Source organism: Rhinopithecus bieti, unplaced genomic scaffold (assembly GCF_001698545.2).
Source record: "Rhinopithecus bieti isolate Rb0 unplaced genomic scaffold, ASM169854v2 scaffold_9581, whole genome shotgun sequence".
Taxonomy (NCBI): domain Eukaryota; kingdom Metazoa; phylum Chordata; class Mammalia; order Primates; family Cercopithecidae; genus Rhinopithecus; species Rhinopithecus bieti.
The window spans coordinates 4,239,039-4,259,985 of NW_016806413.1; the positions used below are offsets into that span (position 1 = coordinate 4,239,039).

Genomic DNA, 20,947 nt, shown 5'->3' on the forward strand with positions numbered 1-20,947 from the left:
AGGACTTTCCAGCCCTTCCTTTTCTTCCACCAAATCACCTTCTAATTTTAGAATCCACTCCCTAAACTCTTTCTAATAAAAATCCTGCATTGCAGGGTGACAGATTTGAGGTTGACATTGCTGTCTCCTTGGAAATTGACACTATATTGACAATATATTTAAAATTAAATATTTATATTTCAATAAAAAGCCTTTTCTTAAACACCCAGTGTCATAGTGTTGGCTTCCAAGGCATTGAATCCCTTTTGTTCAGTAACACTAACCCCTGGAACCTCTGACTATGTTAGTTTGAATGGCAAAAGAGACTTTGCAGATGTGTTTAAGGTTAAAGACTTTGAGAAGCAGAGATAATCCTGGATGGTCCAGCTGGACCAATCTAATCATGAGTCCTTAGACGTGCAAGGGGAGGAAGAAAAGTGGGTCAGAAAGATACAATGACAGAAGAAGAGGCAAGAGAAATTCAAAGTGTGAGAGGGTTTGACTCACCTTTGCTGGCTTTGAAGATAGAGGAAGGCAACAGAGCTAAGAAATGCAGACAGTGCTCAGCAGCTGAGAATGGCCCTTAGCCAACAGCCAGCAAGGAAACAGGGAACTCAGCCCTGCGACTGCAGAAACTTTATTCTGCCAACAACCTCAATGAGCAAGGAAATGAATCCTCTTCTAAAGCCTTTGGAAAGGAGCACGGCCCTGCTGACACCTTAATTTTAGCCCTGTGAGACCCATTTCTGACTTCAGGGCTATAGAACTTTAAGATAATAAAATGTGTTGTTTAAGCCACTAAATCTGTGGTAATGTACTTCAGCAGCAATAGAAAACTAATACAAATGTGATGGTGACAGACCCTCCCTTTTTCAGAATATCCTGGTGCATAGCAACTGATGTCATAGAAAGGGTTCTAGAAGAGCATGTCATGGAGAACTCTTGGGTGCAGACAAGTGGATGATTAATGAAGTAGCATCTGAAAAATCCAGGGAACCAAATGTAGGTGGAGCAACTTCCCTGCGACATACGTCGAAGCTGCTGCAGTGGCTGTTCTTCCCCTCCCCTTGGAAAGGCACCAAAAGCCACCCTTTGGAAGGGCTGGTGGACTGGTAGGCGGGTATATGGTGGGCAGGAGGGTAACAGGCATGACAACACCCAGCTGCAGGAGGTGCTCATCAGCAAATTCACTTATTGCTCATTTGATGACAGTTCAGTTGGGAAGAGGAGGTTTTCACTCATTCGTTCAACAAAGTTTCATTGAGAACCTACTCTGTATTAGGTTCTGTTCTAAGTTCTGGGGATAATGAAGAGAAAAAAACAGACCAGGTTTCTGCATTCCTGGTGCTTACACTCAGGTATGGAAGAGAGAAAATAAGCAAGTGAACAGATAAATGAACAATGGAATTCCTGATATTGATTAATGGTATGAAGAAAATAAAGACCGTCTTTTTTGATGGGGCAGTGATCAAGGAATCTTCTTTGAGGTAGCGAGCTCATATGTAGTGGTCAGGGCAGTTATGTTCCAGGTAGAAGGAATTGTTGGTGCAAAGGACCTGAGGGGAATGAAATTGGCATATTCAAGGAAAAGAAACGTGCCAGGTGACTATGGCAGAGTGAAGGTGATCAAACGAGAGAGTGATGTGAATTCAGACCGCAGAGGTGCTCAGAGCTGCATCAGAAAGTCTTGTCAGCCAGGCTGAGGAGTGGACACCTTATTCAAAGTGCAAGGGGAATCCACTGGAGATTAGTGATGTGACTGGACATATGCTTTATAAAACGCCTTTCCAACTGCTGTGTGGGCAGTGGGTTTAGGGGAGCAGAGAGGAGTAGGTAGTAGAGGAGTGTAGTTAGAAAACCTCCACCTTAGAGTTGATGGTGGTCTGGATTAGGAAGATGGCAGAAAAGAAGATGACAGGTGAATAGGTTCTGGAAGAAGTATAGATGGCACACCCTGATGAACTGGCTTCTGCGGGAGAGGGGAGGAGAGGACTCAGTATGCCTTCTGTGAGTTGAGATGAGGCCTGCCCTTTGGAAGACAGACATTACCAGAAAATGTTGTTTGCTCTGTTGGGAAATGAAACATGCACTGAGAATCACTTTTTTAAATTATTATACTTTAAGTTCTGGGGTACATGTGCACAACTTACAGGGTTGATACATAGGTATACAAGGGCAGGGGTGCAACCAGAGCTAAGAAAAATGTCCGCAAGTAAAATCTAGTGCTGTGCATATTTAATCCACTTACTCTTCAAATCAACACAATTAAGTACTGTTATAATCTGTGCTTCAGATGAGGAAACTGAGGAGTCGAGAGGTTGAGTAATTTGTCTAAGATCACTAATGGGATCGCTGATATCTCAGCCATTGAGGGGTAAAGCCGGAACTTGGACCCACGCAATCTGATTCCCAAGTCTGAGCTCTTAAATGCAAGGCCCTCCTAGATACTGTATTTGGTGTACTGGCCATGTCTGCAACTAATCATGCAGCTTGAGAGTTTGAACAAATGTTTGAAAGTATAATTCTTCTAATTCATGAATATACTTATTTCTAACTTTTGCCCAAGTTTGACATTTCTCAACAGGGAGCAATTTTGTCTCATAGGAACATTTTTGTCTGACATAACTTGAGGGCATCTAGCTACTGGCATCTAGAGGCCAGGTGTACTCCTAAACGATTCCAATGCACAGGATGTTCCCAGAACAAAGCATATTCCAGCCCACGTGCCAAGGTTGAGAACCCCTGGTGTAGGTGTACACAGCCTAGAAGACGTGCACCTGCGAACGGTGACAAACAGGAAGGTGCAATGAACTGGCCAGTTGATATATAACGATGGAGTGCTAGGGGCTATGGTGTATTCCAGGAGGAAGATGAGTTCCAATTTCCAGTTGGACATTCTAGTCTGAGGAATGGGATAGAGCACAAAACAAGACAATCACCTGCAGGGTGTCATGGAAAAAATCTGAGAGCAATAGGGGCTCAGAGGGAAAATGGAACTTTTATGGAGGATCCATCAGGGTCCAAGAAGTTGGCACCTGGGGTAAGGCCTCAAGATGGAGCAATATTTGAATGGGGAAAGGCATGGTAGGGCCCTGTGCATTGGGAAGAACCATGCATGAGGGCACGTGTGCCAGAGGAATGCAGTGGGGAGGTGCAGAGGCATCCAGAGAGGGAGCGCCACGAGAATTCCGAGTTTACTGAATAGATTCGTCCTGATAAAGGGTGGATGGGGTAAAGCCAGATCATGGAGGGCTTGGAAAGCCAACTGTGGGTTTGCTGTGGTAAGAAGAGGGGATTAGCAGTGTTCTTCAAGTGACATTTTGTACCTGCTTTGGGGACGTTTCTCAGTCATGGTAGAAAACACCACCTGCATGAGTTGGCCCGGAGGGTTGGAGATGAGAAGGCTGGGCTATGACTCAGCTTGCTGTGAGGAGGCAGTGGGTTTAGATGGTGACAGCCACGTAAAATGGAAAAGAAATGGAGAAGGCTAAACTCAAGAGTCCAATCTTTGAGTGCCCTCCCCTCCCAAGTGACCCCACTTTTAAAGACAAGGAAGCAGAAGCACTGTGAGGCTAAATGACTTGTCTGTTGTCTGGCTAGTATGTGGCAGGTCTGGGCTTGTCTCATTGCATGGGCAGCAAGGGAAAAACTCAGGGGAGTTTGGTTTATAGAAAATCTAGGGACAAGACTGTGTAAAGGACAAAGACACAACTGGGAATAAGACGCATAAGAGGCAGTAGCGGACATAACTCAACAGGTCAGTAATGGTCCTGCTGGAGTGGTGGGGCCATGATGCTTTTTCTTTTTTTAAATTTCTCTTTTCCATTTTCCAATATGTATTTAATCACCAAAGTCTACTTTTACAATAAAGGGAAGAAAGGTCTTGAGCATCTGTATCTAATGTCAGAGTGAAACGAGTAAGATACAAACCCAGAAGGAGTCAATGGGTTTTGCTGGATGGAAAGAATTGGGGTTGGGAGGGGGGCCTCAAGAGTGCAATTTCCTTAGAAAATAGGAGGTCAAGAGGAGGAGAAGGGGTGGAGTTTCAGGTGTCCCAGATTTGCAGTGACACAAAGCAGAGAATTAGGATGGGAAGAAGTGTCATGCCTTACCAGGTGAGATTCCTATTTTTCTGATGACACTGAAGTGTGCTCCACCCCCATCCCCACAGTGCCCTTCTTTCCCTTCAGAGGACCAGTGGCCCTGTGACTCTGCTCACTCATCTGGCTATCGTTGCCCCGAGCTGCCAGGAGCCTGGAGAAGATGAAGGCATTCGTGGTTCTCTCCCTCCTTGGCTACCTGGTGGTTCCAAGTGGTGCTTACATCTTGGGGCGTTGCACAGTGGCTAAGAAACTCCACGATGGAGGCCTGGATTATTTTGAGGGCTACAGCCTTGAGAACTGTGAGTAAGCCCCCTTAGTGCTCCCTCCTCTCACCTCCTTGCCCTCCCTTCCTTGGCCGGGCATCCCCAACTCCAGCTGTCCTCAGAGTCACACACCTTCTGTTCCATCTTAGGGGTGTGCCTAGCCTACTTCGAGAGCAAGTTCAACCCCATGGCCATCTACGAGAACACACAAGATGGCTACACTGGCTTTGGCCTCTTTCAGATTCGTGGCAGTGACTGGTGCGGTGACCATGGCAGGAACCGCTGCCACATGTCATGTTCCGGTAAGTCTCTCTTTCCATTCTGTGCAGGGGCACTGGAGGCTGTGGTGCTGTGTCAGAGGCCTGCCTTCCAGATGGCCAGAGTTTACAAAGTTTACAAAGAAGAGGGCGTGGCAGGAGTCATATCCAGCGTGGGTCCCTGGGAGGCTGAGCATTGCACTGCTGAGGGTACAGTGAGATCAGGCTGTGGGGAGTCAGGCAGGCTAACCTAGGATGGAGTGATGGAGACCCCTGTTGAAATGGGCAGAGGTGTTGGGAAGTTGAGAGGAGACTGCAGGCATCAGAGCCTGAAGGTTGGGAGCAGAGGGCTCCAGCTGGCCTGATTTCACCCATGCTCGGCCACCTCTCCCTTTTTTAAGGGGGCAGTTGCTGCCACTTTGAAAGGCAGAACTGGTTACTGGGAGGAGACAGGAGCTGGGCATCCCAAGGGGAGCTTGCCCACTGCTCTTAGGCGGTCCCAAGTACCTGTGATCAAGGGGAGGTGGTTGCCAGGATTCACTCATTGCATGAGCATTTTTTTTTTTTTTTTTTTTTGAGACGGAGTCTTGCTCTGTCACCCAGGCTGGAGTGCAGTGGCCAGATCTCAGCTCACTGCAAGCTCCGCCTCCCAGGTTCACGCCATTCTCCTGCCTCAGCCTCCCAAGTAGCTGGGACTACAGGCGCCGCCACCTCGCCCGGCTAGTTTTTTGTATTTTAGTAGAGACGGGGTTTCACCGTGTTAGCCAGGATGGTCTCGATCTCCTGACCTCGTGATCCGCCCGTCTCGGCCTCCCAAAGTGCTGGGGATTACAGGCTTGAGCCACCGCGCCCGGCCTGCATGAGCATTTATTGAGCACTTACTAAGTGCCAGGCCTTACAGAGTTGCCATTTTAGTGCTTGTTAACTGCCAGCTACTCTTTTAAGCCCTTTGTAAGTATTCATCTAATTAATTCATCTAATCAATCTAATTAAATACCCATGAGGTGGGTACTGTTATCCCCATTCTACAAATGGGGAAACTGAGGCCCAGAGAGGGTAAGTATATGCCCAAAACCACACAGCTGTGCGGTGGTAGAGCTGCGAGGGAGACCTAAGCAGTGCGATTCCTGAGTTGGGGCTAAACCAAGAGGCTACGCAGCCGGGCCAGGTCTCCCTCACATCTGAGGCAGTCTTTCTGCCTAAGCACCCCAGCATCCTCCCTAATGAGCAAACCTCCCTCCACACTGATGGGTGAGAACCATTCCAGAGCCTGTGGCTTCTGAGCTGGGTCTTTAGGAGACAGAGTGGAGGGGTTGGAGTGAAGGCCTGAAGCCTTCTCATGCGGCCTGGGGAGTACCTGTCTGTGTTGGGCCCTATGATTGACCTTTAGCGCCAGAGAAGAGTAAGAACGTTCTCCGAATCAAGGAGAGGCAGGACTGCAAAGTAGGAGGAAAAGGCACAGGAACTCTGTGGGAACCTGGTGGGAATCCTAGCTGCTGCCGTTAAGAACGATATGAGCTTGTATAAGTCACTTCTAGAGCCCCTCCATCTGTAAAGTGGGGACATTAACAACCACTTAGGGTTTCTGTGAACATAAAATGGAATAATGTACATAAAATGCCAGGCAGGGCCCTTAGTGAATTATAACAATCACAGTCTAGTTGAGGAGACATACACATTAAAAGTGTAAGTTAATAACATTTTTAAATTAATTAAATTCATTTAATTTAAATTGAAATGATGGTACATCCAGTGTCACCCAGAGCTTCCTGGTAGCCAAGGCAAAAAGAGAAATATGGTAGGCCTGTAATTTATATTTCATAGGCAGAAATCTATCTATTTATCTATCTATCTATCTATCTATCTATCTATCTATCTATCTATCTATCTATCATCTATCTATCTATCTTATCTCCATCTCTCCAGAATCCAGTGGGAGACACATAAAATTATCTGTCTGTAATAGAGGTGGTACTGTGTGTTGTGATAAAAATATGGTGGACTGTATATCCTGAAAAACTCTCCCATTAGGTAGAATGTAAACAAAGAAAAGAAAAAAAAATTCTTTTAAAGTCCCAGACTGAGTTGGCAAGATAGTAAGGAAAATGCCTAGAGGCTAAAAGGGGAACAAGGATACAGATAGGTTAAGTGAAGTGTTAGAACAGATCATGATCCTGGGCATCAGCTGTTTCTCTGTAGCCTAATCAATATATTTTAATGGAAAAAATTTTATAAGAATTACAAGTTAAAAAATCAATAGATCTGGTAAAAAGATGACTACATCCTGCTACCTCCTTAGGGTTGTCTAATAAAAATCTAAGGACTGATTTATTATTGGAAGACTCTCTGATGTGAGCACCCTGTACCTTCCCTGATATCACTCTAACTTAGCTGTCACATGGGGGCATGGTATCTTCCATTTTATTTTCCCCACAGCTTTACTGAATCCTAATTTAGAGAAGACAATTAAATGTGCCAAGACCATTGTAAAAGGAAAACAAGGGATGGGAGCATGGTAAGTCGTACATTTTTATGTAGTCTGTATTAACGACTTTCACTCATGATCTCTAATCTGAGTCTTGGCCAAATCTTGGCTGTTGCGCATCTGCAGTGCCAAACTAAAAGGCTCTCACTCACCAAGGTAAGTAGCAGAAAACCATTGAGTTCCACAACCTCAAGGCCACAGAGGGAGGGAAACAATTATCAGAAATTGCCTTGAATTGTACTTTTTTCCCCCAAATCTTGTTTAGGGTTCTACAGAATGCTAGGATGAACATCTTCAAACTAAATCTGTGCTTATTATGATAATCTCTGATTGTTTCTTTCCTATAAGTTCCTACAAGGTTTTTGAATACCTTTAAGGTTCTTGATGCATATTGTGAAATCCAGCAGGCCCGTATTTGTTTAAAGGGTTTAGTAAAATGTAGATTTACTGCATTTTCACCAATCATAAAACTTTTGCGATTTAAAGGTGAATAACTGGCTGGGCATGGTGGCTCACACCTGTAATCCTAGCACTTTGGGAGGCCGAGGCAGTTGGATCACCTGAGGTCAGGAGTTCAAAACCAGCCTGACCAACATGGCGAAAACTTGTCTCTACTAAAAATACAACAACAACAACAACAAAAGCCAGGTGTGGTGGTGTGTGCCTGTAGTCCCAGTAACTTGGGAGGCTGAGACAGGAGAATTGCTTGAACCCACGAGGCAGAGGTTGTAGTGAGCCGAGATCGCGCCACTGTACTCCAGCCTGGGCAAAAGAGTGAGACTCAATCTCAAAAAAAATAAAAAATAAAAAAGTGAATAACAATTTTGTCTTACCTTCTTTTGTCTTTTATGATATCTCATTAGGCCATTTTCTCCCGTGTTTGTTATATATTACTATTGTTTTGTAATTTTTTTCATCTTTGCTCTTTACCTATTTTAAAATTCAAATTATATTATTTGAAAGAGCTCTTTATATATTTGGTATATTAACTGATTGTTGTATATTTATTGCCAAAAATAACTGCAATTCTAATTTCCTCTTTAGCCAGATATTTGCTTAGAAGAGTCTAAAACCTACAAGAGTTTGGGCATATGCCTGACTTCTTTCAACGAGTGTTGCATTTGTTTATGTTTTCGTGTGTGGTTGCAATTCATTCTCATTGCTATATGGTATTCCATTGTGTGGATTCACCACGGGTTACTTACTTATTCCTCTATTGGTGGGCATTTGGTAGTTTCTTCGTTTTTAGTGCTGCCATGGACAGTCTATACTTATCTTTTGGTGAATGCAAATATAAAAGGATTTCTATTGTTTTTACCAAGGAATAAAATTGCTAGTCATAGAATAAGTGTATTTTCAGATTTGGCATATTGTGTCAAACAGTTTTCTAAAGGGATTTTTATCAATGTACACTACCATCAGAAATTATGCATTTCAGTTGCTTCACATTCTCAACCACGTTTGGTAATTTCCAGTTTATTCTCATGACCGCGTTGTGGTTTTGCATTATGGTTTTACTTTGCATTTTCCTCATGAGGTTTCAAATGTTTATTGGCCATTTATATATCCCCATTGGTGAAGTGCCTCTTCAAATCTTTTGTCAATTTTTCTATTGTGCTGTCTTTTTCTTATTAATTTGTAGGAGACATTTATATATTCTGGATAAATTTTTTTTGTTGGATATATGTATTGCAACTGTCTTTCATTCTGTGAGTTACCTTTTTATCTTTTTTTTTTTTTTTTTTAAATAAAAGACATCTAAAAAAAAAAGAAAAGAAAAGAAATGGGATCTTTCTTCGTTACCCTGGCTAGAGTGCAGTGGTGTTATCATAGCTCACTGTAGCCTGGAACTCCTGGCCTCAAGTGATCCTCCTGCCTCAGCCTCCCAACTAGCAAGGACAACAGACACATGTCACCATGCTTGGCTCTTTTTTTTTTTTTTTTTTTTTAACTTCTCCAGAGTGTCTTGATAAACAGAAGTTCTTAGTCATAATGTAGTCTAATTTATTATTGCTTTCCCTTTATGGTTATTTTAACAAATATCTGCCTATTCCTTGGTCTTGAGGATATTCTCCTTTTTTCCTAAAAGCTTTACTGTTTTATCTTTCACGTTTGGCTCTGCAATATCCTTTCTTTCTTTTTCTTGCCCTGTTGCATTGGCTAGGATCTCCAGTAACTGTTGAATAGAAGTAACAATAGTGGCATCCTTGTCTCATTTCTAGTCTCACAGGTAGAGAAGTTCAATATTGTATCATTACATGTGATGTTTTAAGTATCTGGAGATACTCTTAATCAGATTGTGTTCCTTTTCATCTCAGTTTAGTAAAGTTTTTTTTTTTTTTTAAATAATGAATGGGTGCTGAATTTTGGTTATTACATTTTATTTACTTTTTTGCAATTCTGTGTTAGCTTATCCATCTGCCTTAAAAATTCATACTATTGTCTTTTTTTAGTGTCTCTTAACTCTCATGACTTTTCCAAAGGTCATATCTGGTGACATCTTATTGAGGATGTCAGTTCTATAAAATTTACTTCTGGATCCTGTAGTACGTTATTTCATAATAAATTTCATTATGATGTGCTGGTAGTGGTGGCTCATGTCTGTAATTCCAGCACTTTGGGAGGCTGAGGTGGGTGGATCACCTGAGGTCAGGAGCTCAAGACCAGTCTAGCCAACATGGCGAAACCCCATCTCTACTAAAAAAATACAAAAATTAGCCAGGCGTGGTGGCACGCATCTGCAATCCAAGCTACTTGGGAGGCTGACATAGGAGAATCGCTTGAACCTGGGAGGCGGAGGTTGCAGTGAGCTGAGATTGTGCCACTGTACTCCAGCCTGGGCAACACAGTGAGACTCTGTCTCAAAAAAATTAATAAAGAAATTTTATTATGATGCCCCCTTTTCTTTTTGTGATATTTCCCCATAGGTTCCATGTTAGCTTTATCCTCTTTACTCTTCCTTGAATAAAGACAGAATTACACATATTTAGTATTTGCTAAATGGACAGGTTGTGTGGCTTTTTCTTGTCTCTGTTCACTGTTACTTGGGTTATGGCCAGACCCTTTTCTCTGATGTCTATCTGGGGGTAGATTGGTGTGCACCTCTCTTGGTCTAGTTTCCAGTTTGGAGATTTTGCTGGTGTGAGTGTCTTTCTGATATGCTGAACCAATGGAGGGCAAGAAAATCCTCCATTTCCAGCTTACACTGCTACCATCTCTATCCACGCTGTTTATGGTGGCAGGCCTACATTACCCAGTGAACACTGCACCATCACAAACTTCCTTCTTCCCCTACCTTTTCTCCCCCTGTCCCACATTTTATAATTACTTGCCTGGTTGATTCTGGACATTGTAATCTCCAGATAGATCTAGAAAGAATGTCATATTTCCTAAGTTCCAGACGGCACAATTTTTCAGATCTTAGTATTTCTGAAACTAGGCTTTATTTTGTAATCAATGTATTATACCCCCAAAGCTGTTATTAAATCATTGATGAATCTTAGAATAGAAGATGTCTTACAATAGAGGAAATCCTATAATAATAGCTGCAATTTCTTAACTGATTGCATTTATATGCACATCATGATTGAATCCTCACAAATCCCTCTGCAGTGAGCATTCTTTTTTTTTTTTTTTTTTTTTTTTTTACGGAGTCTCGCTCTGTCACCCAGGCTGGAGTGCAGTGGCCGGATCTCAGCTCACTGCAAGCTCCACCTCCCGGGTTCACGCCATTCTCCTGCCTCAGCCTCCCGAGTAGCTGGGACTACAGACGCCCGCCACCTCGCCCGGCTAGTTTTTTGTATTTTTTAGCATAGATGGGGTTTCACCATGTTAGCCAGGATGGTCTCGATCTCCTGACCTTGTGATCTGCCCGTCTCGGCCTCCCAAAGTGCTGGGATTACAGGCTTGAGCCACCGCGCCCGGCCTGCAGTGAGCATTCTTATCTTCATTTTCAAAATGAGAAAAGGAAGGCATAGAGAAGTAGAATAACCTACTTGTGGTCACAGCAATATGATCAATCCTGGATCTGTGCTATTCCAAGCCTCAGGTCACCAGGCTACTCAAAGAGATGGGGATGGGTGACACAGAAGATCTATGCTCTGGTTATGTAGAAGGCAACCAAAGTATGGTTATCCAGTACTCCAGTGAGTCCTAACTCAGGGTTTCTGAGCAGAGTCAGTGTAGGGTGGTGGGGGGAGAAAGGACAGGCCTGCAGGTGGACAAATTTCACTAGTGGAAGCATAGGTGGTGTTCTTTACTATAAATCATGGGCCCTGAAGGCAGCAGAGACTTTGTCCAGAATCTGATCCAGAAGGTTATGTCTGTCTCGGAGGCCGAGACATTTTGTTGTTGCTTTTTTTGTTTTGTTTTGTTTTTCTGTGTCTTCAAGGTACTTTGGAACTATTAGGTTGTTGCAAAAGTCATGGTGGTTTTTGCCATTAAGAGTAATGGCGGTTTTGCCATTACTCTTAATGGCAAAACCGTGATGACTTTCGCACCAACCTAAAAAATTCAACAAGAGATTGTTTTTCCTGCTTCTATATCTCCAGCCTCTAGCTCTGTGCCTGACACATAATGGATGCCCCCATGTGCTTGTTGAAAATTGAGGCTGCATTTGGGGCCACTACCCTGAAGTCATTCATAACATTTTTATTTTTAAATTTACTATTTATTATCTTTAAAAATGAAAATAAACCCTTTCCCTCTTAGCAGCCTCCTCAAGGTCACCAGTGTTAATATTCTTAGAAATCAGAGAAAAATGTATGCACAGATATTTTAAAACACACATGGAATCCCAGTGTCCACTCTGAGCTGCTCCTTGCTTTTTCTCATCTTTTAATAGAGCTCACAAATCGGCATTATTACTACTTAAAGGTCTCTGTCATTGCTGTAACAGCTGCTAGTGCCCCGCTGTATAGATGTTGCAGGTAATTTATCTGCCAGTTCTCTAATGATGAAAATTTAGTTCGTTTCATTTTTGTTGCTGGTGTTGCTGTTTCAAAATTCTATCATAAGCATCTTGCTTTTAGAACTTTTATGTTCTTTCAATTGTATCCTCAGAGAAATCCCTTGAAGGGAATTTATTAGACTATTTGGTGCATTTAAACGTTGGAGAGACCGGTTGCTAAACTGCCATTCAGAGAAGGGGCCCCTCCACCAACACTGCACGAAGGGGCCTGTTTCTCCTCAGCTCACCAGTCTGAGGTGTTAAAAACCTGTGTAGTTTTGGAAAATTGAGGTGTGTAAAGTGATATCATTCTGTTTTGCTTTGCACGTTGAAATTACAAAGGAAGTTGAACATGTTTTCATGTGTTTATTGGCTATTTTTCTGTGAACTGTTTACTTATATACTTAGTCCATTTTTCTATTGTGTTGTTAATGGTTTTTTTCTTCATGTTGGTCTTTTATTTGTCTTTTATAAATTAGGCTTATTAGACTTTTATTCATTTTATTTGCATTAACTATTTTTCCAGGTTTGTTATCTGTATTTTGATTTTATGGTATTTTTATCCTACAAGAGTTTCACAGATTCACAAAATCAAATCCCTTGGTTTTTTTCCTTTGTGGCTTCTGGATCTGTGTAACATCTCTTTCTTAGAAAGGTCTTTTGTACTCCAAAATTGTAAGCCACGTATTACAACAGTGCTGACACACACACAAATTAAGCCCTGTATTAAATTTTGTTAGATAAATTAAAATAGAATATGATTTTATGTTTTAATGCTTAAAATGTTGGCCTTCTTGGAATTTATTTTGGTATAAAAAGTGAGGTGCAGGGATGCAGCTTTATATTTTTTAAATGGCTAGTCATTGATTTCAATACTATTTAATCATTAACCCATTTTCATCACTAATTTAATAGACTGTAATTTTAAAGTGAAAGTCCCCTTATTAATGTTAACTATCTTTGGAGTGTTCGAAATACCTTTCATATATGGTCCAGGTTTCCAATTAATGTGGAAGCTTGGCTGATTCTCTAGAGTAAGCCTTAATGAACTAAAACACTAAAGATGGTTATCTTTAGTGTATGGCACTGAGTGGAGCTATGCTAAGCCAGGCAGATCAAGGCCTTCTTATTGCTCAGGTTCCCAGTAAAGGGAGCTCTTATTAAGCTAACAGGCAGCCACGTGTTCTCCAAAGCTCAGTTGGTCAGCTCTGGAGGGTTGGGGCAGACAGGAAGGGAGAAGACTAAGACCACACATGTCCCCAAGGAGTCCCTTCAGCAATGTCTGCCCTGGGCTATGCAAAGCCTTGGGCTTTCTGAAAATACCTGTGTGTGTGCTTCCATGCCACTCTGTAGCTATGAGGGGCCAGAGATCCACAGTCCTGTCTTCCACTGTGGGACCTCCTACCCTGGAAGACCCATGGAGACCTTCCCACTGAGGGATGGGATGACCAAACAGGGTTTCTAATGGCTTACAGCTGGCCTGGGTGACTCCCCACCCCGGAGATAGGGACTGGAGAACCTAAAGCCTGGGTGCTGGCACGGGGACCCAGAACTAGGGAATCACTATTACAAGCACCAGGAAAAAAGGTTAGAGAAACTCAATGCAGCTGACTTAGGTGGCGCTAAAGAGTCGGAAGGAATTTTGGAAGGTGAAGAGTGAAGCAGGTACATGGAAAGGTGAAAGAGGCCCTGGCCCAGGGGACAAAGGTTCTATTTGCAGGCCTAGGGTCTGCCAAAGACTCATCATGTGACTTGGAAAGTCACGGAACTTCTCTGAAGCTCACTTCAGAGAAGCAAATGATACTTCCGTTGCAGGGTTGGGAGAGAATTTCACAGTTCACAGTTGAGCTTCCTCATCTCACCATGTGGGGTTTATGAAATGAGGTAGGGGCTGATGTGTGCACTAGGATGGAGGAAGCACCAGTATTCATGCCAGGATGTGGTGGAGACAGCACTGGAGATGCACAGAAGCCTTCAGAATGCTGCCCACCGCAGGGGTGGCAAACTCAGTCTCTAAGGGTGTAAATGGCCTGAGTGGGGATGTGAAGCCCTGGAGACCTTGAGTTCTGACTTTGAGGAGCCCCTCCCTCCTGTTCACTTCTTTCTACAGGCCCACCTGGTCCCGGTACTGCCAGTACTCTGACACCCTAGCGCGGTGGCTGGATGGTTGCAAGCTGTAGCCACCTGCATGCCCCCTGCAGCACTCACCAGCTGCATCTTGTGAATGAAGGTGCTTTTCTGCTTGCTGCTTCAGTCAATCCTGTTGATGATCTCACCACTTTAAAAGCTCCAGATGGAAAAGGACAAAAGTTTGCTTCATCCGGGGTTGCAGGATGCAGAATAAACCAAACTAGTTACTCAACTTGGGCCAAAGATCTCTGCTTTGATTATGATTATCTCTATGATCACCATTATTTACTATTATTGTGATTTATTATTATTTAATCTCGGATGGAGGAATTGAAGGAAGGAAATTATCTGAAAAAGAAGATGTGTCCATGAATGTCAATACTAAACAGGAAGAGGAAGAACAGGTACAGTAGAACCAAAGAGGAAAGAAGAGAGGAAGAGAGGCTGGTACAAGCAGGACCTCCAGCCAAGGCATGTCCACACTGGGACACACAGGGGGAAGGGAGAGACCACAGAATCCTCTTTGCACGTCTATGAAGGGAATCAAATGACAGTTGCTCATTTCTTATAAAAGTCTCTAAAATTATAAGTAACACATATTTGCACTAGAGAAATTTGAGAAAATACAGAAATGTTAAAAAGGAGAAAATTTTTCCTATAATCTCAGTACTCAAAGACAATTGCTGTTATGTTTTGGTTGCATTTCCTTCTGGTCTTTTTTCTGCATAGGGTTTTTATTCTTTTTCAAAAATGCTATGATAATGCTGTAGTTAGAGAGTTTTGCATCTGGCTTTTTTAGAAAGAAGGCAAACAAATAAGGTAAGACACTTTTCCCCTACATTTGTTTCAATTTTAAGTAGCAAGGGGTTTATTTTAGAAGCTTGGTGGCTTACAGCTTCTTTCATGGGATGGAGCCTAGGTGTCAGCCTGGGCTTCCTGGACACACCTGCCTGAGATCTGATAGCAGCAGCAGTGAGAGCAGAGGTATTTGCTCAGCAGGTCAGGTCACCTATGGGACCCACACCATCATGGGGGTTGGAGAACACAGTCTTTCTTTCTTTTTCTTTTCTTTCTTTTTTTCTTTTTTTTCTTCTTTTTTTTGAGACAGAGTCTTGCTCTGTCACCCATTGCTGGAGTGCAATGGTGCCATCTCGGCTCACTGCAACCTCAGCCCCCCAGGTTCAAGCAAGTCTCCTGACTCAGCCTCCCGAGTAGCTGGAATTACAGGTGCGCACCAACACCGCCTCGCTGATTTTTGTATTTTTAGTAAAGACGGAGTTTCACCAAGTTGGCCAGGATCGTCTTGAACTCCTGACCTCAAGTGATCCATCAGCCTCGGCCTCCCAAAGTGTCGGGGTTAGGAGCGTGAGCCACCGAGCTTGGCCATGTTAGATCTTTAGGTATTGCCATTTAAAAAACCATTACAAGGAGTGCTGAAGTCCCTGTTTGGGGCTGTCCCTTTTTATTGCTTACATTTTAAAAATTACCCCAACAACATATATTTAATGAAGAAAACCTGGGTAGCATAAGTAGTTATAAAGAAGGAAATTAAGAATATCCCCCCACTGGAAACAGAAGTTTTCATCATTGTTATGTAGCTAAAGTGGGGAACCCTGACGTAGGGATGGTTAGTGTTAAACTTCATGTGTATCCTTCCCTACGTGTGTGTGTGTGTGCACATTTTTCCCTTACAGACATGGACTACTACTAAACATACAGTTCTGTATCTTGCTTTTTTCACTCAATATTTTGTGATCTAATATTTCCAAGTCTACAACAGGGATCCTAGCACCGTTTTTAACAACTGCACAGTTTTCCGTTATACAGACAAACTATGATGTATGTAACTCTTTATTGTTACTCGTTGTAATTTAGAAAAAAATGGAAGAAATTAGGTAAAAAGTGGCTACCTGAAAGGCAGGCAGGATCCAAATCAATTCAGCCCTTCTTTTTGTCTTCACCTTGGTTACTTTGAGAAGGAAGAAATGGCTATAAGTTAGAATTTCAGAGACAGAACTTTTACTCAAGTTCAGTAACGATTGTTGAGCTTAATCAAACAATTTTTTGTGGCTTTCCCTCCTCTCTAGAGAGGAGGGCATTCTATATTCCCCAACCACACAGCATGAATCATACAGTAAAATTACTGGCAGCGGCACTTGCAGTTGAGATCAATGTGAAACTTTGATCAACTTTTTTATTGAGCTGGGAACCCCACACTATTTCCGAGGGTGGGTCCAAGAATGATAATGCACATGACCTCAACCCAACCTTAACCTAGAATTAATAACCTGCAATTGATGAAAACAGTGTCTCCTCGAGTGCCAAATCCAGCGTGCTGCCGCCTCCTTCCAGCCCATTGCTTCTGCTGCGGCTCACCATCCTCTAATGGACACTTGTGTCAACATGGGCGTGAGGCGTGAGGACAAAGCAAATGTTAGTGTATTGATTGGAACAGTCTCTCTTGGGTTGCCCAAGCCCACTGATAATGGGTGTTACAGTGAGCACTCATTCTGGGGGCAGATCCCCTTGTCTGGTTTACAGAATGATCCAAGCTGGATTAGGAAATCTCAATAACAACTCCTGTTATTATTACTTCTGTTACCAGCAACTATCATATTAACGCCAACTGTATAAATATTACACAGACATTTACACAATATTTTCAAGCCTTGCAAAACCTCCTAAGGTAGTTATGAAACATACCCCTATTACAGATGGTGAAGTTGAGACTTAGGGCTAAATAATGTGGCTTTACTCCAGTTTGGTAAGTGATGAAGTTGGGATTGGTATCTCCTCAAAACCTATATCCCCCCACAGAGCTCCCTTCCAAACCCTGGTACTATATGGGTGTTAATTTTCTACTCCATTAGCTGGAAAATTGGGTATCTAGTTTTTTAATTAAGACATTGCACTTAAGAGGTATTAGGCAACTAGTGCAGGACAATGGTCATCATGTTGGTGCCCAGTTCACAGGCTGGGAAATTGAGGGAATTTTCTCAACTGCACAAAATAAATCGAGAAGACAGTGTGGGAATCTACAGCATTTCTAAGCTTCTGTCATAGTAAAAATCACCTGGGGCAGGCCGGGCACGGTGGCTCATGCCTGTAATCCCAGCACTTTGGGAGGCTGAGGCAAGCAGATCACCTGGGGCCAGGAGCTCGAGACCAGCCTGGCCAACATGGCTAAACCTCATATCTACTAAAAATACAAAAAATTAGTTGGGTATGGTGGTGGATGCCTGTAGTCCCAGCTGCCTGTAAGGCTGAAGCATGAGAATCACTTGAACTCAGGAGGTGGAGGTGGCAGTGAGCCAAGATCACACCACTGCACTACAGCCGGAGCGACAGAGCAAGACTCTGTCTCAAAAAACAAACAAACAAACAAACAACAAACAAACAAAAAATCACCTGGAGCAACTGTTAAAATGCTGATTCCTGGGTCGTGTGTCTGACCTACTGAATCCATATCTCTAGAGATGTGGTCCAGGGAATCTGTGTTTCCAAAGCTTCTCCAGATAGCTCTGATCTTCAGGAAACTTGGAAGAAACCGGCTAGTGCAAAGAGTACAGGGTTGGAAAATGTCAGCAGTCATAGGGATCGTTCCTGGCTCTGCCACTTCTCACTGAGTCAGTTAATTACTTGAGCCTCATTTTTCCTACCTGCAATGAAGTGAGCGACCCTGGCTGCACTGGCTACACAGTGTTGATGTTGAGGGGGCAGCAGTGAGACCATGGGGGTCTTCTGACTTCTGGGCCCTTCACCTGCTTCCCAGCACCATACTGACTTTATGAGTAAAAACACTGCTACAGATCTGCCACCAGGAGGGCCTAGGGTGTGTGTGTGTGTGTGTGTGTGTGTGTGTTTGCACGTCTGGTGCCATGTGTATCCTGCAGTGTAGCCTGTTCAAGTCCCTTACTGGAGTAAGAAGATTGTATCTCATGCACCCTCAGGACACTGCTTTCCACGACTGTCCCTAAGTTGTGGTGGTTTTGCTTTGTATTTCAAACCCTGCATACGTCTCAGTTAAGAGCCAGGCAGCCTCTGCTCCAGGCAGCCTCTGCTCCCCTTGGCTGCTTCCTCCTTCCTCCCTGAAGTCCTGTACCTCCTTTGAAGTAAGTGTTCCTCCTGCATTCTCCTGTTCCTGCCCCTCATTCACTGAAGATTTTGGCTCCTGGCTCACTATTTTTCTACCACTATTGGAATCATCATTCTTGGTGGCTTCAGTATTTATTTAGGCAAGTCACCAGCACCCTGGCATCTTGGTTCCTTGAGGTCACCACCTGGAAAGATCTTGTCCTCCACCTCACTTCAGCCTATCAGCTTTGCCATTACTAGTAACTCCACCACCTTAAAAATCTCAATTCTAAGACCCCACTCTTTGAACACCACATCATATCTTTCCATTGTATCCCTCAAGCAGCTCTCTGATGCCAAAATTCTTTGGTTCCACTGGAATCTCTAAGGATTGGTCCTATCACCCTCACACTGTCCCTCACCTCATGTCCTCACTTCTCTCCTGCCCTGGCTCAGATTCCACAGCCACCATCATAATGATGTCATGCATGCATCCTCATCCTCTGTGCTCCTCCCTCCGACATACTCACCTGGCTACCCAGTCCCAGTTACAACCAACTTTACCTACTTTGCGTTTGCACCCAAGTAGCTGTACATATTTAGAGAAGAAAAAAATTTCCACAAAATTCTGTTGACTAGCGTCACTTTAAATTCTTAAAAACCGTTATCAAGTGCGCCTTTACATTTCTGACCTCTTAGATGACTATTTCACACTTTCTCCTCTCTCTTTAACTCACACCTCCTCCTTCATTCACCCTCTTAGCTGCTGCTGCTGCTTTCTAGTTCACTGAGGAAATAGAAGCTGTCAGATAAGACCATCTGCAGCTCCATCCCCACCTCTGTCTACAACCACGCTCTGCCATTCCCCATGGTTCTGAACTGTGGGTGCTCCCAGCTAAGGCAGGCCTCTCCACTTGGTTCCTGGATCTCAATTCCCCTTGTCTTGTCTCACTTTACAAGAGAAAAGTGAGAGGCCAGGTGCAGTGGCTTATGCCTATAACGCCAACACTTTAGGAGCCTGAGGCAAGCCAATCACTTGAGCCCAAGAGCTCAAGACCAGCCTGGGCAACATGGCAAAACCCCGTCTCTACAAAAAAATGCAAAAAGTTAGCTGGGTGTGGTGGCGTGCACTGTAGTCCCAGCTACTTGAGAGGCTGAGGTGGGAGGATTGATTGAGCCCGGGAGGGAGAGGCTGCAGTGAGATCGCACCACTGCACTCCAGCCTGGGTGACAGAGTGAGACTCCGTCTCAAAAAAAAAAAAAAAAGAAGAAGAAGAGAAGTGATAATGTACTGTCACTTTCTCCCTCCCTGCTTGATTGCTTAGACCATCAAAGAAACATATTGTAATATCTCCTCCTTAAGGCAGTCTCTCTCGGCCTCTGATTTCCTACCATTTCTTAAAATTGATATTGTAATATCTCTCACTTAAAACAGTCTCTCTTGGCTTCTGATTTCCTACCATTTCTTCAAAAGATTCCTCAAAAAACTTGTCCAAGTTCCCACTCTTCTCTGCATTACCTTCCCTTCTCTCTTCAATCCACTTTATTGGAAGCATGTTTATTATGGTCTCATATTGCAAAATCCTATGATCAATTCTTAGTCCACATCTTAGCTCTCAGCACCATTTGACATGATTGATCATTCCTTCCTTAAAACACCAAATTCACTGTCTTTTGGGCCGCCTATATTCCTCATGTTTCCCCTCTTTCTGGTCACTACTCCTTTAGCTCCTTTATTGGTGTCCCCTCCTCTTCCTGGTCAATGTTGGAGGGGCCTCGGCTCAGTCCTCAGATTTCTTCTCTGTTTTCATCTACTCCTATAGTTGCAAATATCATCAGTGTTTTTATGATTTCTAAATATGGATATATTTCTTCCCCAATATTTCCCTCAAACTCCAAATTCACATACAAAAATACCTGTTACACATTCCATTTGACTATTGAATAGACATCTCTACATACAGTGCAATAGTAGCAGAAAATGGATATGCATTGAAAGGGGTGCAGATAGCTCAGGTGCAGACTTCTTTATCCTCACAATGCTGGGTCACACTGGACATACATTGTCTCCAGGTCTTTTATTACCATGGGTATGTATGTCAAACATCTCGGTAGCAGACAGCCTGGTTGTGGTTGGGGTATCTTAAAATGAGCTGGTCATATAAGCATGCTGTAGCTATGTGGCCAGTGTTAGTAATTGAAATCCCCCTTCCAAGGCTACCCCCAAACCAGGTGCAAACTATCAGTCCAATTATTCTGGCAGGCTGATTCATCTTGTTCCAAAGTAACTCACTGACCCAAGAGTACAGAACATCAGTCTTAGTTAATACATCCCATGGTATCAGCCAAGGGTTATTTGCCCTAGAAATAGGCATGTAGTCAATCTCCACCACTTGCAATTAACCTACGCTATGCAGATACCGTAACAATGGGTAAAGCCATGGATGGTGGAGCTGGCAGAAGCATCGCAAGCAGGGCAGGCACATATTCCAGTAAATATAAAAATAGCTGCTCCTACCATGATGAAAGGGGTCCAATGTAATCCACCTGCCACAAAGTATCCAGTTAGTTCCTCTGGGGATTGATGTTATATCATCAACAGGGTCTTTGCTATTGGTAGGTTGGGCAGGCCAGTCTTGGAGAAGAGAAATCGTTGTTGTTGAGAACATGCAAAAACTTCATCCTTGTCACCATAGCCACTTTGTTTG

At 43.3% G+C, this 20,947-nt stretch overlaps 1 protein-coding gene across 5 annotated transcripts; it reads left to right on the forward strand.

Moving 5' to 3' along the window:
• Window positions 1–903: 903 nt before the first annotated feature.
• Window positions 904–14,402, forward strand: LYZL4 (lysozyme like 4). Of its 5 annotated transcripts, none has more exons than XM_017876372.1 (5): window positions 904–1,091; window positions 4,151–4,381; window positions 4,495–4,647; window positions 7,039–7,117; window positions 14,146–14,402. In XM_017876372.1, exons 2-5 carry the CDS (start codon window positions 4,243–4,245, stop codon window positions 14,213–14,215), a joined length of 441 nt encoding a protein of 146 aa, XP_017731861.1. In that variant the 5' UTR covers window positions 904–1,091; window positions 4,151–4,242; the 3' UTR covers window positions 14,216–14,402. The 5 variants fall into 5 exon arrangements, with proteins under 5 accessions (XP_017731861.1, XP_017731862.1, XP_017731863.1 ...); XM_017876373.1 differs by having other exon boundaries at window positions 4,170–4,381; XM_017876374.1 differs by having other exon boundaries at window positions 910–981.
• Window positions 14,403–20,947: the final 6,545 nt, after the last annotated feature.